At 52.3% G+C, this 18,956-nt stretch overlaps 1 protein-coding gene across 7 annotated transcripts in view; it reads right to left on the bottom strand.

Moving 5' to 3' along the window:
- SMG6 (SMG6 nonsense mediated mRNA decay factor) overlaps positions 1 to 18,956 on the bottom strand; it is a 197,945-nt gene that overhangs the window by 19,589 nt on the left and 159,400 nt on the right. For 6 of the 7 annotated variants that reach the window (XM_081580003.1, XM_081580008.1, XM_081580007.1 and 3 more), the window contains exon 14: positions 2,610 to 2,786. The exons of the other annotated variant lie outside the window; for it this stretch is intronic. In XM_081580003.1, coding sequence (XP_081436129.1) covers positions 2,610 to 2,786 — 177 coding nt within the window. The remainder of the gene's footprint in view (positions 1 to 2,609; positions 2,787 to 18,956) is intronic. 7 annotated transcript variants of the gene reach the window in all.

Raw genomic sequence — 18,956 nt, 5'->3', positions numbered from 1 at the left:
CGCTCCTACCAACGACCCCCTGTGGCACAGGTGCGGGCCTGGACCTAGATGGAGCTCAGGGCCAGCCTCAGCAGCCCAGCTGTGCTCCCACAGGCCCACAGGGATCCTGTTCAACACAGGCTACCCTTTCCTCCAACTGCCCATTCCGATGGCATTCCGATGGACACACTTTGCGGAAAGTGGTTAGCAGAGTGTGTCAGTGGGTAGGCAGTGCTTTGTCTTAGGAGGAGAATTGAGGGGTGGGGAGTTAGGTGTGTCGGCAGCATCCTTAAGGAAATGGACTCTGTTCTGCTCATGAAGAATGATGTCTGAATAAACAGCTCCCCTATTCCTCTCTCGATCACCTTGAGTGACTCAGTCTTACAGGGTGGAGAGGGACGAGATCTCAGGATGGGGCCACTAGACGAGATCTCAGAACTGCCACTAACCTAAGAGGTCTCAGGAGTCTGGGGTGCCATCTGTAGTCACTACCCATCTGACAACCTGCAGGCTCCCGCAGGGCTACCCGCTTTCAGAGAGGCCCAGGCCCTGGGGAGGAGGAAGGCTCTCTCTGCACATTTACTTCCTGTCTTAGGGGTTAACCTGGACGGGGTGATGGAGTCAGGTCCCCGGCCGGCCTGTGGGAGACACTGCCCCTGCCTGCTCTGATCAGCGATACACAGGGTTATCGTGGGGCTCGCGCTGAGCCTGACTGAGGTCAAAAGAGGGTCAGCGAGGCTTGTCTGAGGTTGGCTCAGCTCTCACACCAAACGAGGAAGTGCAGGGTTGTGAAATTACACAGACCAGGGTAAGCAGGGTTTCCCAGGGGCCACTAACATAAAGGAACCCAGGAGGCTCGTGGGAAAAGGAAGAAGTGGGCAGCACAGTGTAGGTCACAGCCTTTGTCTGGTCAAGAAGCCTTAGAAGGAGGGAGACAGTGTGGCACAGCCAAGATTTGGGGCCAGGAGCTGGACTGTTCCTTGTGAGAGGGGAGGAGCCCCTCCCTCTGGGCTGGCCTGCCTCCCTGGATCTGGTCCTGCAGGCTCCTGGGGCCAGGGGACATCTTCTGCAGTACCCTGGAGAGCTACCGTGCTCACCTTCTACTGCCCACCTCAGCCTTAAAACACGGGTGAGACAGCCCCACCGGGGCGCTACCCTGCCCAGGCTTCCCTCCTTGGTGCCCAGGGCTTGGGTGGCACTGCTCTGCCGGGCCCAGAGCCTGGACACCCTGGTGGCTTTAGTAAGCCCACTGGCTCCTCCCATACTGACAGCTCATTCTTTCCCAGTACTCCCTGCCCAGGTTTCATCGGGAGGGCGTGGAATCATGGGCTCAGCTTCATCCCTGGAACCACCTCTCGCCTGGAAGCAGAGCCCTGTGTCATCAGGGGTGGGGTGGGGTTCTCCAGCTATTCCAATGAAGCCCGTCCAAGACTGGGCTGCTCTAAAGACTCTGAAGCAAAGGTGGCCACTCTATCACTGCCTCAGATCACCAGCGACAGCTTCCAGCTGACATCTGGCTTCCCGGGCCTGCTGCTGATTTCATCCCCGAACCCCGCCCTGCTCCACCGGGCGCTGGAGGCCGCCGCAGGCCAAATGACTGTGCTGGCCTACGGCTGACCTGGCCTCTGGCTGCAGCCGCTTCCGTCCCCTCCTTGAGTCCCACGTTCCTTCCCACCTAAGCCCCCTCTGCCTTTAACACTGGGCGGGGGAGGGGAGCGGTGGGCAAAGAGGAGGGAAGAGACGAGTGTCAGGCAAGGTGGGCTCTGTGCACGCCCCCAGCAGACAGTCATCCATGCCCAGACACATAGCAAGGCAGCTGGCAGCGGCAGCAAACGCACACACGCACCCACAGTGTCCCACCTCACATCGACTCAACCCACAGACGGCAGGGCAGCGGGCAGCAGTGTTCAACTTAAGCTGACACACAAACCCCATGCACACAGAACCGCCGTTAACAGTCACCCCCAGAAAGAAACCTACATGCACGGCCAGGCAAACGCCAGTGGGTTCTAGCAGGGGTGGGCATTCGGGCTGGTACAGACACATACACGCGCACACACACACTGTCTGGAGTGAGGCAAGGGCTACAGGAACAACCAAGGGCAAACAAACAAGAGGAGAATTCCTTAATCACATCAGGATGTGCAGGAGGGAGGGCGGGAGGGAGCGAGGGAGGGGGTGATTTTCCACACGGGGCCAGCAATGTCAGCTCTTCCTGTATGTGTGCTGGAGGCTGCAGTTCGGGCCTGTGCTGCGCGGGGCTCCACACATCCATAAACTTGATCCTCGGCCTGAACCCTAACACTCCCCACCCCCCGACCCCCTTCCCTAAGCCTCCAGAGCTGCACATTATTAAACTCTTTCTTCCCTCCCTTCTCCTCCAATGCAACATTAAAAAGAAGCATCTGGAACTTGTAGCAGAGTGAGATGGAGGCACTGGGGTGGGACTGGCAGGAAGGGGCACCAGCAGAGTGCACTCTTGAGGAGCCGGCTGGTCACGTCGGCATTGCCACTGCTCTGGGTGGTTATAAATAACCAGGGGTCAATGCTGAACCCTGGGCAGCGCGGGGCTGGGGGCGGGGCTGGGGGGAGCCGTCCCTCGGCCACAGCGGGCTCTTCCCGCATTGTACCTCATCTTCCAGTTGTTTTCCCTCTTGGCTTCCCATTTCCTTTCCCATGGTGTCTGGGACGGGTGCCACTGACACATATTTTCCACCCTTGAATGCCAGCAGAGGCTCTTCTTGTCCACAAAGGGCTTCCAGAAAATACTTCAGCACTGTGACCCTTTTGCAGTCGGCTGCAATAACCTATGGGGCAAGAGGGAGAGAAGAAAAACAGCACTTTCTGAAAGGGAAGATGAGAGACATTGACTGGGGGCTTAGGGGCACCTGAGAAATGTGCCATCTGGGTGGGGGTGGGGGGAGCGTGGAGAGAGTGAGGGGGAGCTTGTGTATGTGAGAGGAGGCCAAAGGCCAAGATCCTCGAGTCACCAGCATCTCCCCTCAGGTCATCTCTAGGGTAGCGGACAACCAATGACCGTTGTCCTCTGGGGTTTTGCCTCTCTTTGACTTAAGTCCTGATATGGTTATCTGGCTGATAGAAGGAGGGGTGGAGGCTAAGACACTGATGGTCACAGAACTCGGTGTCCTGGTACTCGCTGCCACTCTCCATTCTGCTCCCAGCTCCACTCTCGCCAGACTCCTGAGGGAAGAACTTTCAGCCTGAGTGAGAAATGAATGATGAGGGCTTTCTTGGCTGTTTCATTTCAGCCAGATCATTTCAGGTTTCCCCTGACAGGTTCCTGCCCCACCTAAGAGCCTCTTGTGTTCATGAGACAGGGGTCCGGCAGGAAACTGTTGTCAGGAGAAGGGAGACAGGCAAAGCAGGTGGGAGCAGGGTGTTCCACCAAGCTCTGCTCCTCCAGGGGTTTGGGCTGTCCCGCTCCCATGTGGCCACATCAGCACACAAGCCAGTGCTGTCAGAGAAGCTGGGGCTGATTTAGCTGAAATGAAATCAGTGTCTTGAGCAATCATCACATTTGTAAGTGGCTGAGATAAAGTTTCCATAGTCACCCTGCCTGGGGTCCTTCTCCTGCGAAACCTGCAAACCCACCTGCTTTGCACCTTCTCATGCCCTTTTCTTCCTCCCTGGCCTCTGGGGTCCTCTCCTCCCTTCTGGGAGGGCACTCACCAAGGGAGGAGAGGGGCCCCCGTTGGATCTGGAGCTCACAAGTAGTGAATGCCATTCCCACAAGGAAATACAGCAGTGACCAAATATGCTGCAGGGCGGCAGCCCCTCCTTGACCAGGACTCCGGCCGCCCACCCGCCACCAACCCCATGCCTCCCATCCTATCACGTGACAGGGACTGCCCTGGCTGCATCACACAGTACGGTAACTAACCTGGAGACTGTCTTAGACTGTTTGCTCAGTGGTGCACAGGTGTCTTGTTATCGCCTTTGCCTGGGTAATAACCCCCGACCCCCTGGTGGCAGAGATTACATTTCGCAGTTCCCTGGCAAGGGGCGCCGGGGAAAAGCAGGGCACTCGGGAGGCGCAGGGAAGCCTAGCTGGTACCAGAGGGAGAGATGAAGCAGGCATGACCCAAGTCCGCCAGGAGCCGGTGGAGACGAGCACCACTCCGGCAGCCGGGTGGCCGGGGGAGGCTGACCGTGCACGACTGTCAGCCCTGAGCCGCGCACCTCTATCCTCGGCCACGTCTCTCAGCCTGGATGGAGGCCCAGGATGGAGGCACATGGCTCTGGGCTGATGGCGCCTCTGCTGGCCCCACCAATGGCCTGGGCAGCAACTGAGGCCTGAATCTCAGGCTGAATACCTCGACCAACTGGGAGGCTGGCCTGAAAGGTGCTCAGCTACCCGGGAACAGCTGAGGGAAGGATAGCTGTCATGAGCTTGGGGTGCCCAGTCCTGGGCTTCCAAGGAGGGAAGAAGCACATGCTGGGGCAGGGCAGGTCACTGTGGGTTCCATCGCGTGTCTTCACACATGGGATGAGGAAGGCTAGAAATACAGAAGCAGGGGCTAAGAGGCATTAAAGAACAGAGCTGAAATGAGTAATAGCCTGGCAGCCAGCACGCACAGTGGCCTCCCTGCATCCCCAGCCTCTCACTTGCAGAGGAAACTTCTGCATTTCCACAAGACTGCCAGTTTCCTCTCTGTGGTCTAATTTTAACCACCTTGTCGTTACAGTGTGTGTCAGCCACCTGACCCCACTGTGACCTCTGACCTTCTGCCCCAGCTACTGCTTGCACTATGGAGAATTATGTAACGGAGCCAGGACTTTCCTTTTCAGTGTGAGGCTGCTGTCACTGAATGGAGAGGAGGTGGGGGTGAAGCAGTGAGAGAAGGACAGAGGAAAAACCTGACGGTGGTCTCTGGCATCACCCTGGGGTAAGGGGTACGCTGGCGCTCCCGCTGAGTGTGCAGCCGAAATCTGCCCAGGAGACGAGAGTGTGCCCAGGGGTGTGTGTGCTGACAGGCGGGCCAGACAATTCCTGCTGTTAGGGCATGGGCCGGAGGGCACGCTGAGTGGCTGAGGAACAAAGCAGGATTCCTGGCCAAGAGGGAGAAAGGCCACATGTGTGGACATGGGGCTCCTGGAGACGGGGATTTCCAGGGATGCAGACATCCTGAGCTGGCCCACGGCACATCCTTAGAGGATCGTGGGGAACTGTCATCTACGTGGACACACACACAAAAGCAGTGTCACCTCCCTTCCCCAGCCCCTGCTCCCCACCCCCCATTTTAGTTTTCACTCTGTTTGGAAGGAACCTGGCTTCCAGGGGATTCAGTCTGCTGTGGCCATCAGTTCCTCCCCGAGGGCAAAGGAACTCCTGGATGATCCTCAAAGGAGCTCTGATCCAACGGGGTCTCTAAGTGGGATACAGAAAAGAATTCTGCAAGTTTGGAGAGAGAAAAGTCACCCAGCCTTTTGGAAGAGTGTCCTCGCCTTTGCGATCCAACTATGGGGGAGGAGAGCCAAGGCTGTACAGTCTCCTTAGGTTTCAGAGTGCACTGTTGGGATAAGGAGTGGGGCTGGAGCGATCAAGGAGCTGGGAACTCCGAGGCAGAAAGTCCAGGGCTTGTCCAGGGGCCCAGAGACACCTTCGGTCTCCAGCCCACTGGCCTGTCTGCTGAAGCCTTCTGCTTTCAGGTGGGAGGGACCAGCCCAGCAGGGTAGGTTCCTCCTATACAAAGCCTCCAGCACTTGAGTTGGGCAAGAAAAGTTTAAATGTGGATAAAAAGGGCTGTCACAACGGAAGAAGCCCTTTAAACCAGCCACAAAGAGCCAACTCCAAGGCGAGCTTTGCCTGGCCAAGGAGGATTTCCTGGTAGGAGAGGGGTTAAAGTTGGGCTCCCTGCTCAGAAAGGAAGGAGCCCAGATGCAGTCTATGACATAATCCCCACAATAGCTCTGTTCGTGAGTACATTTTTCCATTCTGTATCAATGAAAAACAGAGAATGTAAGTGGTGTGTACATTGTAGCTCTGGGCAAATTCTAGATTCTCTAGAGGAGAAAGATCTGGGCTGTTAACAGGTGGGGCTGGACCAGGCCTAGAGGTGAGGAAAAGGCCTGGTGGCCAGGGAACACCCAGGGAACCTAAGACCTGGGGAACCTGAGACCTGCACCTTCCTAGGGGCAGTTATCCTCCTCCTGGAGGGACTTACGGTGCATGAGACCACGAGGAACTCCAAAGTTACTGGACAAAATGCCTCTCATGTCTCACTCCAGTCAGCTCTGAAAGGAGGCTGGGGCTCTCAAGAGAAGCCACCTCCATGAGAAGCCCCCACTAGCCGCAAGTAGAGAGACGCCCGCACAGCAACGAAGACCAAACACAACCAAAAATAAATAAAATTTTAAAAGAAAGAAGGAAAGGAAACTGGGGCTCTGGGTCAGGGAAGGGCTCAAAGAAGGGCACCCAGAGAAAGCCCCTTCCCCTCCCCTGAAGGCCGTCTGGGGCAGTGTGCCCCACCGGTGGGAACTGAAACCTCGAGCTTCAGGGCTCCAGCTATCACCCGGATCAGGTCCACACGCAAAGAACCCAGCAGAAAGGAAAACTGAAAGTGAGATGTGGCTGGTGATATGGGAGCCTGGTCTGTCCCGGGCTCAGTTCCTTCAAGAGAGATAATATGAGCGTGCATGTGGTAAGCAGAGGCTGGTGTCCAGAGGAAGGTGAGGTCTTGAGGAAAGCAGGAAGAAACCGCCAGGGTAAAGAGAGAAGAGGGAAGGCAGTCTGGGGCATATCTTGGGTGGGGTGGTGGATGAGCAGAGAACGAACGGTATTCTTTGAAAACCGGTGAGTTTCCATGGCCACGCAGCAGAGCATCAACGCAGCCTGTGCAAAATTGCCTTGAAGGAACAGAAAAAGAGATCTAAGCTGTCTTATGGAAGGTGGTGGAGGGAGAGGGAGAGATGAGGAACTGAGCAGCAGGTACCATAGATGGATGTTAAGTTGTGAGACTTAACACCAGCCATGGGGAAGGGGGAACAGCCCTGACCCAGCCAGGGAACAGGAAGAGGGGTCAGAGAGCTGAACCAGGCCTATGGATGCAAGCTCCAGGGAATGAGGGACTTGCTGCATCTTTATTGGGCCCCTGTTTTCTCCAGACAGGCCTCCTGGAAGGCACAGACATTGGAGTGGCTGGCTACATTTTGCAAAACTTCTTTTTCTAAACGTTTGGTTTGGGGCAGTCAGAATTTAAACTTGCTCTATCAGCCAGTTCTATTTTTTTTCTTTCTTCTCTGGTTTTAAAAAGTCTTGCTTGCTACTGCTCCTCTGGTTACAGAGAAAAGTCACACGGGTTTTCCCCTACAAACTCAAGTTTACAGGTTATTTTTCTTGTTTCTCTAAATGGAGCCAATTACTTTCACATTTGTTGAAACCTTCAATCAAACTTTATAGCTTGTTAATTTCACAGAATGTCCTTAGAGCAAATAAGATGCAGACAGAAAAGTGAAGTCTTGCTGAGATTATTAAGAAATCTTAACATAGCCTATAAATCCACGACCAAGGCTGGTAAAACACAGGCCCGCCCGGCTGGCTGCTGAGGTCAATTAGCAATGGGTTAATTATCATCTTTAATGAGCCAAGCCTGCCCGGTTGGCTACAAGAAACTGAACTCAGACTACAGTGTTTTCACAAACTGAGAACCTCTAGTGATACACGACTCATCCTCATGGGAGACCAAAGGGTGGGTCGGTCATCCTGGAAGAATGATTCTACAGTGGCCGAGGGTGGGTCAGCCTGAGAAGAGGTCTGCCAATGAAAGTTCAGACACAGGGAATCCTCTGGAGCTGGGAGAACAGAGGAAAGGGGTCATTCATGTTCCTAGGGGAGGGAAGCTGGCTTTGAGGATGCACAATCTCTCTGAAGGCTGAGGCAGCCGCTCACAACGAAGGGGGAGACAGACACTCCCAACCCAGCTCAATCAGGACGAATGGGTACTGCACTGTGAGAGAGGGTCATAGGTCAGAGGGGAGTGGAGGGAAGAACCTGGCAGGCGATGAATGACAAAGTGAGCAAGGAGAAAAGGTCTGGGTCCTTGTGTCAAACACGGATCCTGATGAGCCCCGGGTATCCTGTCTCAGGGCCTCCACTCGGTCAACGGGTCACTTGCTCTCCGTCCCTGCTGCAGCAGGACCCCACTGCTTCCAACACAGGCATGGCCCTCAGCCTCCTTGGATCCCAGTGTCCAGACTCAGCCAGCCCTAGTGCTATGGTTGGTCTGCGCCAGCTGAGGGGTTGACGGGTCACAAGACGAAATGCTCACATCATCGGGCAACCCACCCTGCAGCAGCCACATGTTCCACGTGTCTGGTCCCAACAGCTGTGTTTTCTTCTTAGCGAAGGCAACGCGGGCCATTACCAATCAGCTGGCAAGGCACAGATGCCTTCAGAGTGAATGGCAGCCAGCTAGCCCCACCCATACCTCCCCCACCGTGTAGGTGTGTGTACAGTGTGTGCACTGGCCTTAAGTTTCCTAGAGAGGGGTGGGTGGGAACTGGCAAATGGTTAGGTGGGAAGACTCAGTGAAAGTGGGGGAGATGGAGATTATGTTCACACTGGGAGGAGAGGTGGGAGAATAGAGGAGAGGTGGAGCATACACTGGTGGCAAGAAGGTAAGTTCAGAAGGAAAAACAGGTCCATTTTGGGAAGAGGCAAGTTCAGGTTATACAGGGGCTTGGTCAAGAGCCTGGGCTTCATAGTTGGAGGTCTAAGTTCAAGTGGTGACGGACACTTTCTAGCTGTGTGTCCTTAGGGAAGTTACTCAATGTCTCTGAGCCCCGGCTCAAGCTGTTTGAGAGAGATAATGCATCTTAAAAATCCAGTAAGGTGCCTGGATTCAGCAAGTGCTAAATACATGAGTGGCTGTTATGCTTTTTCTTCTATGCTGCCCTATTCTGCTCAGAGGCAGGAGGGGGACTCTGGCTGACACCACGGAGATGTGTGGAAGCCAGGCTCAGAGGTAAGGGCACACAGCCTAGGGCTGAAGGGAAAGGCCCTGGAATGCCCACCTGGCTGCTGAAGCTGCTGAAACAGTTTATTTCAAGCTAAGGTGTTGGACCCAGGTGACTGGACAAGGCACTTGGTGGAGGGAAGGGCCAGCTTTTCTGCAGTGGCCCCCTTCCTGCTGTCTACAAGGACTCTGGACCTACCCACAGGCCTGCATGCATTCTACAAGACTCCAGAGAGGCCCCCAGGGCTGGGGCTTTAGCACAAGCATGCCACTAACGCACACATCACAAATAAGGTCCTGTGGTGAATCACAGCTGCCTTAACCCTCTGGCCCCCTCCTCCTGGGGTGTGGGTGGCGGATCTGCCTCTGTTAACGGTATCCTCCTTACACGAGACAAGCTGCATCCTTGCTCCAGGTCTCTCGACACAAGAAAAGCAATTTCTACCCACCTGAATTTCCTGAGCTCGGACATTCTAAACAAAGCGAGAGAGGAGTCCTGGCTCTCCTGGGCAGAGGACAGCTGGCTCTTCTTGAACTGTTCCCTCATGGAAAGAAACTACTTTTTTTTTTTTCCTGGAGCTCTAAGCTCCGACTGTATGAACAAGGTGCATTCTCAACAGTGAGCGCGTTGCAGGGAGCAAGCTATAGGCAGCAGTAGCTCGGGCTGCAGTCCAATCGGCTTCCCCTGCAGAGGCTCCGAGAGCAGCCACCCGCACTGGCAGAGGCTGGGCGGATACTGGCACTGCCAACACAAGCCTTTCAGGTCTGGCTGGCTTCAGCTGCTCTGAAACCTGGAGCTCTGGCGCTGGGGCCCTCACTCACTGAACCAGCAGGGGAGGCTACAAGCTCAGCCCCTGGGGAGGAAAGGCCTGAGTCTGTCTCAGTCTGCAAATATCCACATGCAGTCGGCTTCTACACTGCCGGTTAGTTCTGGGCCAGGAGCACGGTATCTGGTGCTCTGGTCACTCTGAGCCACTTGCCTCTTTGCCTTCCAGACAGCCAGCATCAGGAGGCCGCCCCTTGGGTTCGTGTGCAGGCTCCATCACCCAGTTTGCTTCTGGTTTTATTTATGTGTGTGGGGACGAATGCTGAGACCTGCAGCATTCAACACACCCAATCACCACTCAGCTCCACAGATGCTTACTAAGTGTCGACTGTGTGCACGAGGCCCCATTCTAGACCCTGAGGATTCAGTAGAAGGGGGTGGGGCACATTTAGAGCGGGTGAATCAAGCTCCCAAGAGAGAGATACCTGCCCCACCAATTACCGACAGCACCCAAAAGGGCAGAATTCTCATTTCTCTTCTTCTCCTTCAAGGGAAGAGGAAGAGGAAGCCTGGGGAAAAGCAAAAGCCCTTCGTAGAGACCGGGCACATGCTCCTTTATCCCTTTTAAGCAGAGAGAGCCTGAAGAAGTCAGGAGGGAGAAATCCCTTGGGCTCAGCCTTGGTACCAGGTGAAATCCCCATCTCTCTCAATGCTCCCGACAGTCTGTGCGAGCCCTCCCCACTGGACATCTCCTCACTCCGTCCTCTCTGTTTCTCCCTAACCCCCAACTCCAGGTACCCCGTTCACATTCCCCTGCATGCCATTTGCCCCCTGGTGCCTCTGAGACTAAAGATTACTCCCCAAACTGCCTCGACCTACAGGCCTTTACTTTCATGCGATCAATTCATTCCCTCACCTTCCTTTAGGTGTGATACAAACTCTTTCCTTTCAAGAAGTCATCGTCCAGCCTGCCAGCCCACTGCCCACACATTTCCCCTAAAGGCACAGGGATCACGCCACCCATTTTGGGCAAGAAGAGAATAAGGCAGGACTTCCCTGGCGGTCCGGTGGCTAAGACTTCACATTCCCAATGCAGGGGACCCGGGTTCGAACCCTGGTCAGGGAACTAGATCCCACATGCTGCAACTAAAGATATTGCATGCCATAAAGAAGACTGAAGATCCTGAGTGCCACAACTAAGACCCAGGGAAGTCAAATAAATAAATATTAAAAAAAAAAAAAACACAACAAACCATACATGGTTTAAAAAAGACAGAACAAGGTAGATACAGTCCTTGACTTCACAGAACTTTCAGGCCACGGAGGGATCCCGCACTAACCTGGCACTGACCTCTTCCAAATGCCCAGATGCCCCTCCAGCACCTACGGGCTAGGCCTCCATGTCCTCCTCCTCTTCTCTGACTGCATGGGGAGCCCTCGACACCTGAACTGATGCCACAAAGTGAGCCAGCAGTCATTCAGAGCCTCCCTGGAACCCCTGCTACGTCTCCCAGCGAGCCAACCCTTTCCTGTCTATGTCAGGTGCAGAGGACTCAAGATCCTCTTAAAACCATTATCGCTTCACGTTAATAAAAATTAACCAGTAATTTTTATTATGACCTACTTAACAGATTCTTTTTCCTATTAACTTCCAGTCCTGACCATGCTGTATGAGAGGTCCGTTACTGTCCTGAGTCTACAAGGGGGCTTGCTCCCTTCTAGGGAACCCATTCCACCTTTGGACTGGTCTCATTAGTAGAAATGTCTATCCCTTTCAAGCCCAGATCTGCCTCCCTGTGCTTCCAATTCTGTTCTGTGGGGCCACGACGAAGTTCTTAACTCTGCTTCTGCCTGAGTGGCCTCCAGTTTTTTTGAAGTCTGCTCTGTTACACCTTCTCTAGGCTAAACAGTCCCACTTCCTTCCACTGCTCTTCACTTTAACCGTCTCCTCAACATCCTGGGGATTGTCTCACTAAGACTTTCACTGAGACGAATGTCTCCTGCAGGGAGTGCCCACGTGCAGTCTGGCAGCAGAGAACAGAGCACACAGCTCCTCCTTGTTCTATCCTGGACACCTCAACTCTGCGAATTGGCCAAAAAAGCACATGTTCTGTTGTTCACCACTTTGCCCTATTGACACATCGTGAGCTTTTAATCAACAAATCCCCAAAGTGTTTTCACATATGTGGCTAAATAATATCTCCCCCCACTGCGTGCAGGCCCTCCACTATTTCCCTTTATCACATTCCTTCACGGAGGCCTCCCCACGCTATAAAAACCCCATTATTCAGTATTGTCCTGCACACTACTTGCTGTGTGTGCTTTCTGGATAAAGTAGGATTTTAGGTTTATTCTTATTGGATTTCGTGTAATTATTTACTTCTTTCATTGGAGCCTATCAAGTTCTCTTTGGGTCCTTCATTTGTCATCTGAGAATGCCACCTTCCCTCTCAAGTTCGTGACATCCATAAATTTCATCTGTTTATGCCTCGCAGTATCTTTCTCCCATTAGGCTATCCTGTTTTCTCTATGGGTAGTCGGACAACGCGGATGGCCAACTGTGGGATGTGGGAGGTTGACGGCAACTCTGGGACCTGAGGACAACTCCAGGCGCAATCATGATGGTGGGGGTGGGGGTGCCGGCCACACTGTATAACCGTGAACCACGCTCCTTGTGCTGCACAACAGGACACCCTGGACAGACTCAGAGATGCTCCTTTCTGCTTTGGGTGGTTTTCCCCATGGAGATTCAGGCTCCATAAGGAATGATGCTCTCTTTTGACAGGCTACCTACAGAGTTTCTAGTTTGAAATAAGATACCACGAGAAGCCAAGCTCTGGGCACGTCTTGTCTTGTCTTCACTGCAGGCTGCTGCCCCAGGGCAAGGTACAACACACCTCAGCAAGAGGTGAGACTCATTCTCTTCAAAGCACTGATGTCATGCTTGGAGGAAAACATTACACCTGTATCTCGAGAATCCCCACGGCATATTAAAAATACAGTGAAGAGAATTTCCCTGAGATTGGGGCTGAGGCCTGAGGCCATTTTAAGCTGCATTTTCAGGTCCTACATCTAGAGGCCTCAGTCCCAAGTGGCACAGGACCTCATGGCTGGAGACACGACAAATGTGGGTAATAACTAAAGTGAACTGAAGTGTATTTATAGTTTGATAAGGTTTAAGTAAGCCAAATGCCTGGCATATACAAGTTGTTCAATAAATATTAGCTCCCCTTTCTTCACCCCTGAGTGCTAAAAAGCATTTTGAAAACCACCTGCACTGAATCACACAGGGAACTGGTTAAAAATGCCGATTCCTGGACTCCACTTTGGACTAAATAAATTAGTATCTCTGGGGACTGGGCCTCGGAATGTGTACTTTAAGTAAGCGTTCCTGTAATTAACACTTAGGAACGCTGAAGTTGGAGAATCACTGCTTTAAAGGCTGGAAGACCAAGAGGAGGCAGTCACAAGTTTAGTCCCCTCTTCAAATGCAACTCCGGTGAAGGTACAGAGAAACAGGTTACATTTTTCATGTCAGTCTTGAATCTAGAAACCCTCAGCACCCTATGAAGCAGTAACTATTACATTCAGATAATGATACTAGAGATGAGAAAAAAATTAATGAGATGTGAAGCCAGATGCAATGACTTCCTAGGCCAGCATTCTTGCCACCTCACCAGACCCACTTCCTGCAAGAGCACCACTGGGGCTTCCCAGGCACAAAAACAAAACCTGCTGCGTGCGGCTCTACCTGTCACAGCCAGGCACGGTGCCTCATCTAATCCCCTCAACAGCTCCACGAGGTTGGTGCTGTTAGAACCTTAATTTTACAGACGAGGAAACCAAGGCACAGAGGAGGAATGTGCGGCTGGTAAATGGAGGGGCTGGGAATGGGCCCCTGCTCTGAGTGCCCCAGCCACCCCAGCCCTCGATGGGCCTGAAGCATCACCTGTGCTTCAGCCAGAGACTCTTACAGTCTCCGCGGGGGAAAGGGCTGATCATAAAAAAAATCCGAACGGGGCAGCCTCTTGCTGCTGATCTTGTGAAGACAGAACTCCCAGGCTGGCTGCACCTCTCTGGGGCAGCCAACCTGCTACAGGACTGGAGGGATGTTCACTGCATGCTCTCTTGTGTGATGGTGGGCAAGTCACCCAACCCTGTTTGCAGAGACGCAGGTGATTCCGAAGGTCTCTTTCCATTTTCAGGGGTTTCTCTGACTCTGGGCAGTCATCTTGGGAAGGAGAGGAAGACAGTTCTGCCATTGACCTTGATGCTGGAGCCCGGCTCTGTCACAGGGGACGGTGCCAAGAGCTTGGTTTGGCCTTTTTGGAAGGAAGGGCTGAAGATTCAGAATCTGAACTAACAGTGAGAGCCAGGAGATAATTCCAGATGGGAAAAGATGGTACAGGTTCTTTTCATATGGTCGGCCCCTCAGGGAAACGCGGAGGGTTTTATGAATCGTTAGCACAGAGCTCCTCTCTGGCCACAGAGCAGAGGAAGAAACATCAGACCAGTTTATAAAGCTCCAGAGCGGAAAATTTCTGGTGGTGTCCAAGCTAAGTTTTTTGGCTTTCTGTGAAGTTTGGAAAGACTTATACTGATGTTTTAATCACCTGTTTAGTGTTCTGAAGACTCTTGTCAGCGGCTCACTGAGCCGGCTCCAGCAGGCAGTAGGAGCTGCTGGCACACACACTGGGCTCGTCCTGTGAGCCGTTTCTTTCCCATGGCCATCTCTGACACCCCGCAGCTCCCACCAGGCCGCTGGGAGGGTACAAGCCAAGCCAATGTGCCCTGTAGGAGGCGGAGGACAAGGCTTCTAGACTACTTCTCACCAGAGCGGAGGCCAGGAAGGGTGGCTTAAGAAAAGCCAAGGTGCGAAGAGAGAAGGTGTGGTCTCAGGGACCAGTCTGCCTCTGGCGGGCACTGAGGAAACCGGCTTGCCGTCCAGGAGAACCACCACCCAGACATTCTAAAGCCCCTGGGTACTGATCGTGAAAAGACGTCCTCACAAGTGAAAAAGAAAACTGAACAAACTCAGGGCAGGGCACGTTCTAGAAACAAAAACTCATGAGCATGCAACAAGCCCTTTAGAAGCTTCAGGGCAGCGGCATGCAGACCAAGTCAGCATTTTACTTCTGCAGTTTGCATGGGTCACAACATCTTGGTGGCGGAAATAGCCCATTTTACTGGGAAAGCTGTGCTGGAGATGAAGTGGTGGCTGATGGTTGCTAGGCACTGCGCTATTTCATCTGATTATCACAGTAATCCTGGGAGACAGAAAGAGGAAGAAGAAACTGAAGCCCGGAGGAAACAAACATCCAGTCAGGGGCAAAGCTGGAAATTAAATCCATTGTGTCTTACTCCAGGCTTCCCAGGTGGTGCTAGGGGTAAAGAACCCACCTGCTGATGCAGGAGATAGATGCAAGAGACGTGGGTTCGATCCCTGGGTCAGGAAGATCCCCTGGAGGAGGGCATGGCAACCCACTCCAGTATTCTTTTCTTGCCTGGAGAATCCCATGGATTCTGCAGCCTGGCGTGCTGTAGTCCATAGGGTCGCACAGAGTCAGACATGACTAAAGTGACTTAGCACGCACACAGCACGCGTCTTACTCCAAAGTCCATTACACTCTGTAGCCTCTTAGGAAGTAATGGTATTTTTGGAGAAAGGGAGTCCATTTCACTCAAGGATATGTTGCCCCGCTCGCCCCCAGCTCAGCAGTAGCCCAATGGCCCACTCCCAGAACAAAAGAAACAATTCTGATGAACTCACATGCAGATGAACACGAACCAAATGGGAGCTTGGCTAAGCTACTGGCAAGAGCAGTGACACTCATATCAAAACCTTCTCAGCCTACCTGCTCTGTCCTTCAGCTCATTTCATTTCCCCAGACACAGCGCAGGTAAGACCTCACCTGGTCAGCTGATGAGCTGAATGAATATGGGAAACTTGTCACTATGGGATGCCAAGTTAAAACCCACACGTGAGTATCCCCAGAAAGTTCTGGGCAGTCTTGGACTCAGGATGGACTGCAGAGAAAAAAGTCCATCAGAGAGCCTGGGGACAAGACAAAGGAAGTCAAAGCTCCTTCCTGGTACCCACAGGCTCCACAAATCTGTCAATCTGAGAAACTTTTACGGTGAGAGCAACAGGGTGTGTGGTTCGCCTAGCAATCCTTGATCCTGGAGCAATATATGAAGGCGGATAAGAGAGAGAACAATAGTTTCCTTCTCAGTAGAGAGGCCAGGCTGAGGGAGAAGTCGCTGATTTCTGACTGAGTTCTCACAGAATTTTCCCTTTCCTTCTCTTCTGCTCTTTCCAGGGGACGCTTCTTCAACTGCCCGCTCTCTCCAGCTGAGAGTTAACTTCCCTCCGCCTGGCCGGACCGCTCCACACACACCCTGCCCTGTTATGCCCGAGTTCAAGCAGATAAGCTGCCAGCATGGCTTCTAACAGAGGAAGGGAGGGGGGCTCTCCAGGGAACTCCGCTTTCTGAGGGAAAGGAGATTTGTACCACAGCAAAAGGCACACGCTGCCCTTCCTCAGTGACCTCAGCGAGGAGTCTGCTCACAAAGGCTGCAGTCAGAGAGGGAAGTGGGAGAAGGAAGGGAGAGAGAGGGAGACTGTGACCAGAGAGGTCACATGTCCCACTGGAATAACTGGGAGGACAAGGAAAAGGCCGCCTTGTCACGACGACAGAACTGCTCGGACCCCTCTGATTATGACGGAGGGAAGGCGGGTGCTGAGGTGGTGCCTGGGGCAGAAGCTCGTGGACCACTGCGTTGTATGTGGGGACAGGCAGGAGAAAATGCTCTGAAGCTGATGACAAGGCAGACAGGAAACTTCCGTGTCCTTGCTGACAGGAAAGAAAGAGTGAAATTCTGGATCTTCTCTCCTCGGCAGGATTTCTAATAGGCATCTGAGGTTCACCCACTTCCCAAGGATGTGCTGACAGCTGGGAATACTGCCCTTCAGGTCAGGCAGAGCAGGGATCTAGGCCTCTCCAGGAGTTCACAAGAGGTTCAGTAAGGACTCAGACCATGATCCAAAACACAAATGGGACTGCCATTTCCTGCTGGGTTTCCATGTTGTAAAAAAGTGGGAGACAGATGCCAACAGCAAAGTGCTCAGCCTCCTGTGGAAAATGGAGTATGCGATGTAGCCGGCTCCAGGCTCTGACTTGTAAATCTAAGTGAGAACTAGTTGCTAGCTGTAGAGGATTACAGTGTTCAAGAGACACTCCACCACCCAACCTGCCAGCCTTTCTGCTCCCTGCCTGTGGACTTCTAGGGAGCTGATGACAAAGCTGTCTGGGGCCTCCATGGGATGGGCAGCCTGGGGCTCTGGCAGCTCCTCTGGACCTTGGTTCACTGTCCTGTGTTCTTAAACAGCTTTGATGGAACAAGCCATCTGTGAGGGTTATTTAGCTTGGAACTGGAAGAGGGTGAGGATGTGGAAAAAATAAATCGGGCAGCCAAAGGATGGGGCCAGAGAGAGAGAGAGAGGGCAGGTGGCATGTTCACGGGACTATGTGCCAGGGCTGAGAGGAGGGTGGGGACTGCAGAGGAATGGTGCCGAAGGAGGCCAGCACGGGAGGTGCTGGGGCACCCAGGACTTTATTTCCAAAGTGGTGTCTGCCATTCTCCTTCAAGGGCTCACAAACCCTCACTTGCAGGTGTCTGTGATGGGAGACTCCTGCGCTAACACAGCTGTAAGCGCTCCTGCTTTGCCATCTGAAAAACAACCTGAGTTTTGCCTAATTTCTTGCCGGGCCTGGGCCTGCATCTTAGCCTAAACGGCAAATCTAACAGTTTTTTGACATCCAAAGCCACAAGATAATGGCAAGAGCTGAAAGAGTGGAAAAGTGAGATGGTGGAGGATCAGGGAGAATCCTTATGAATTACAGAAAACAGCAACAGAAATACATGAACTGCGTGGCACGTGGGGAGGATACATGGGAATGTGATGCAGGACAGGACTGTACCTGGACGTTTCTCTGGAGTCGTCTTAACTGCTCCTCCAATCGGTATAAAGAACATATATATGGGCTTCCCTGATGGCTCAAATGGTAAAGAATCAGCCTGCAATATAGGAGGCCCAGGTTCGGTCCCTGGGTCCTGAAGATCCCCTGGAGAAGGGATGGCAACCCACTCCAGTATTCTTGCCTGGAGAATTCCATGGACAGAGGAGTCTCAGAGGAGTCTGGTGGGCTACAGTCCATGGGGTCGCAAAGAGTCAGATATGACTAAGCAACTAACACTTTCAATTTCATATATATGTGTATATACACACAGAGAAAGACTTTTATATTTAGAATCTAGGCGTTTTCACATATGTTATCTCATTTAATCCACATCAAAATCTTAGGAGTTTGGAACTTAGGAAGTTTGGAATCTTAGGAACTAGCGTTCCCATTTCACAGAGTGTAAACTCAAGCCCAGATGGAATGAATAACTTACGTGTAGTTTTCTTATGATCTGAATGGAGCAGAATGAAGATAATGATTCGTAACGAGACTTTTAATCAGACTTTTCTGCAGGTCATTCTGGCAAAATGGCATTAGCATTGATGGTGTCTCATCTGATCTATTCTCCTCACAGGATTTGAAAAAGAGACCAAAAAAGTTGCTGCTGGAGTCTATTTCTGATTCTTTACCAAGTCTTCCCAAGTCATCAGACTAAGAACAGGCTTAGAGACAGCGAGCTAGCAACTCTGAATGCTGTTTACTTGACATACACACACATAGAAAGACATACAAACAATTATAAACTGCTTAGTATAGTTTCAGTGCTTCATGCTGGTAAGACAGAGACACAAAATTTCTGTACACCAGCTTTACTAGCGAAGCCTACACACACCCTAAACTGTTTTAAAATGGATGACACAGAGCTAAAACTGAATCCCATCACTGAATTCTGTTACTTAGACTAAAGTCATTCTTGCTGCTGACAAAGCAGAAGAGAAGTTCAACGACAGCATCTCTTCTAGGAGCCGCTGAAGAGATGGTGGCACCTGGCTTCAAGTACCAGGACAAATGGAAGTTGTTCAGTAACAGCTTAAACACAAGGCATGTGGTAAAAAACAAAAATCAAAACAAAGAGTACAAATGGCTGAATTTTAAAAACAACCTTCCCATCTCTCAATTCTACAGCCTCTGCCAGCCTTGTTGCCAGTTTCTGGGGTGGCCTGCAGAGGTATTTATGCACATACTGCCATATATGATTAACTATGGCTCTAT

Source organism: Giraffa tippelskirchi, chromosome 3 (assembly GCF_054371585.1).
Source record: "Giraffa tippelskirchi isolate mGirTip1 chromosome 3, T2T-mGirTip1v1.2.pri, whole genome shotgun sequence".
Lineage (NCBI taxonomy): Eukaryota > Metazoa > Chordata > Mammalia > Artiodactyla > Giraffidae > Giraffa > Giraffa tippelskirchi.
This window is presented reverse-complemented; position numbering and strand designations above follow the sequence as displayed.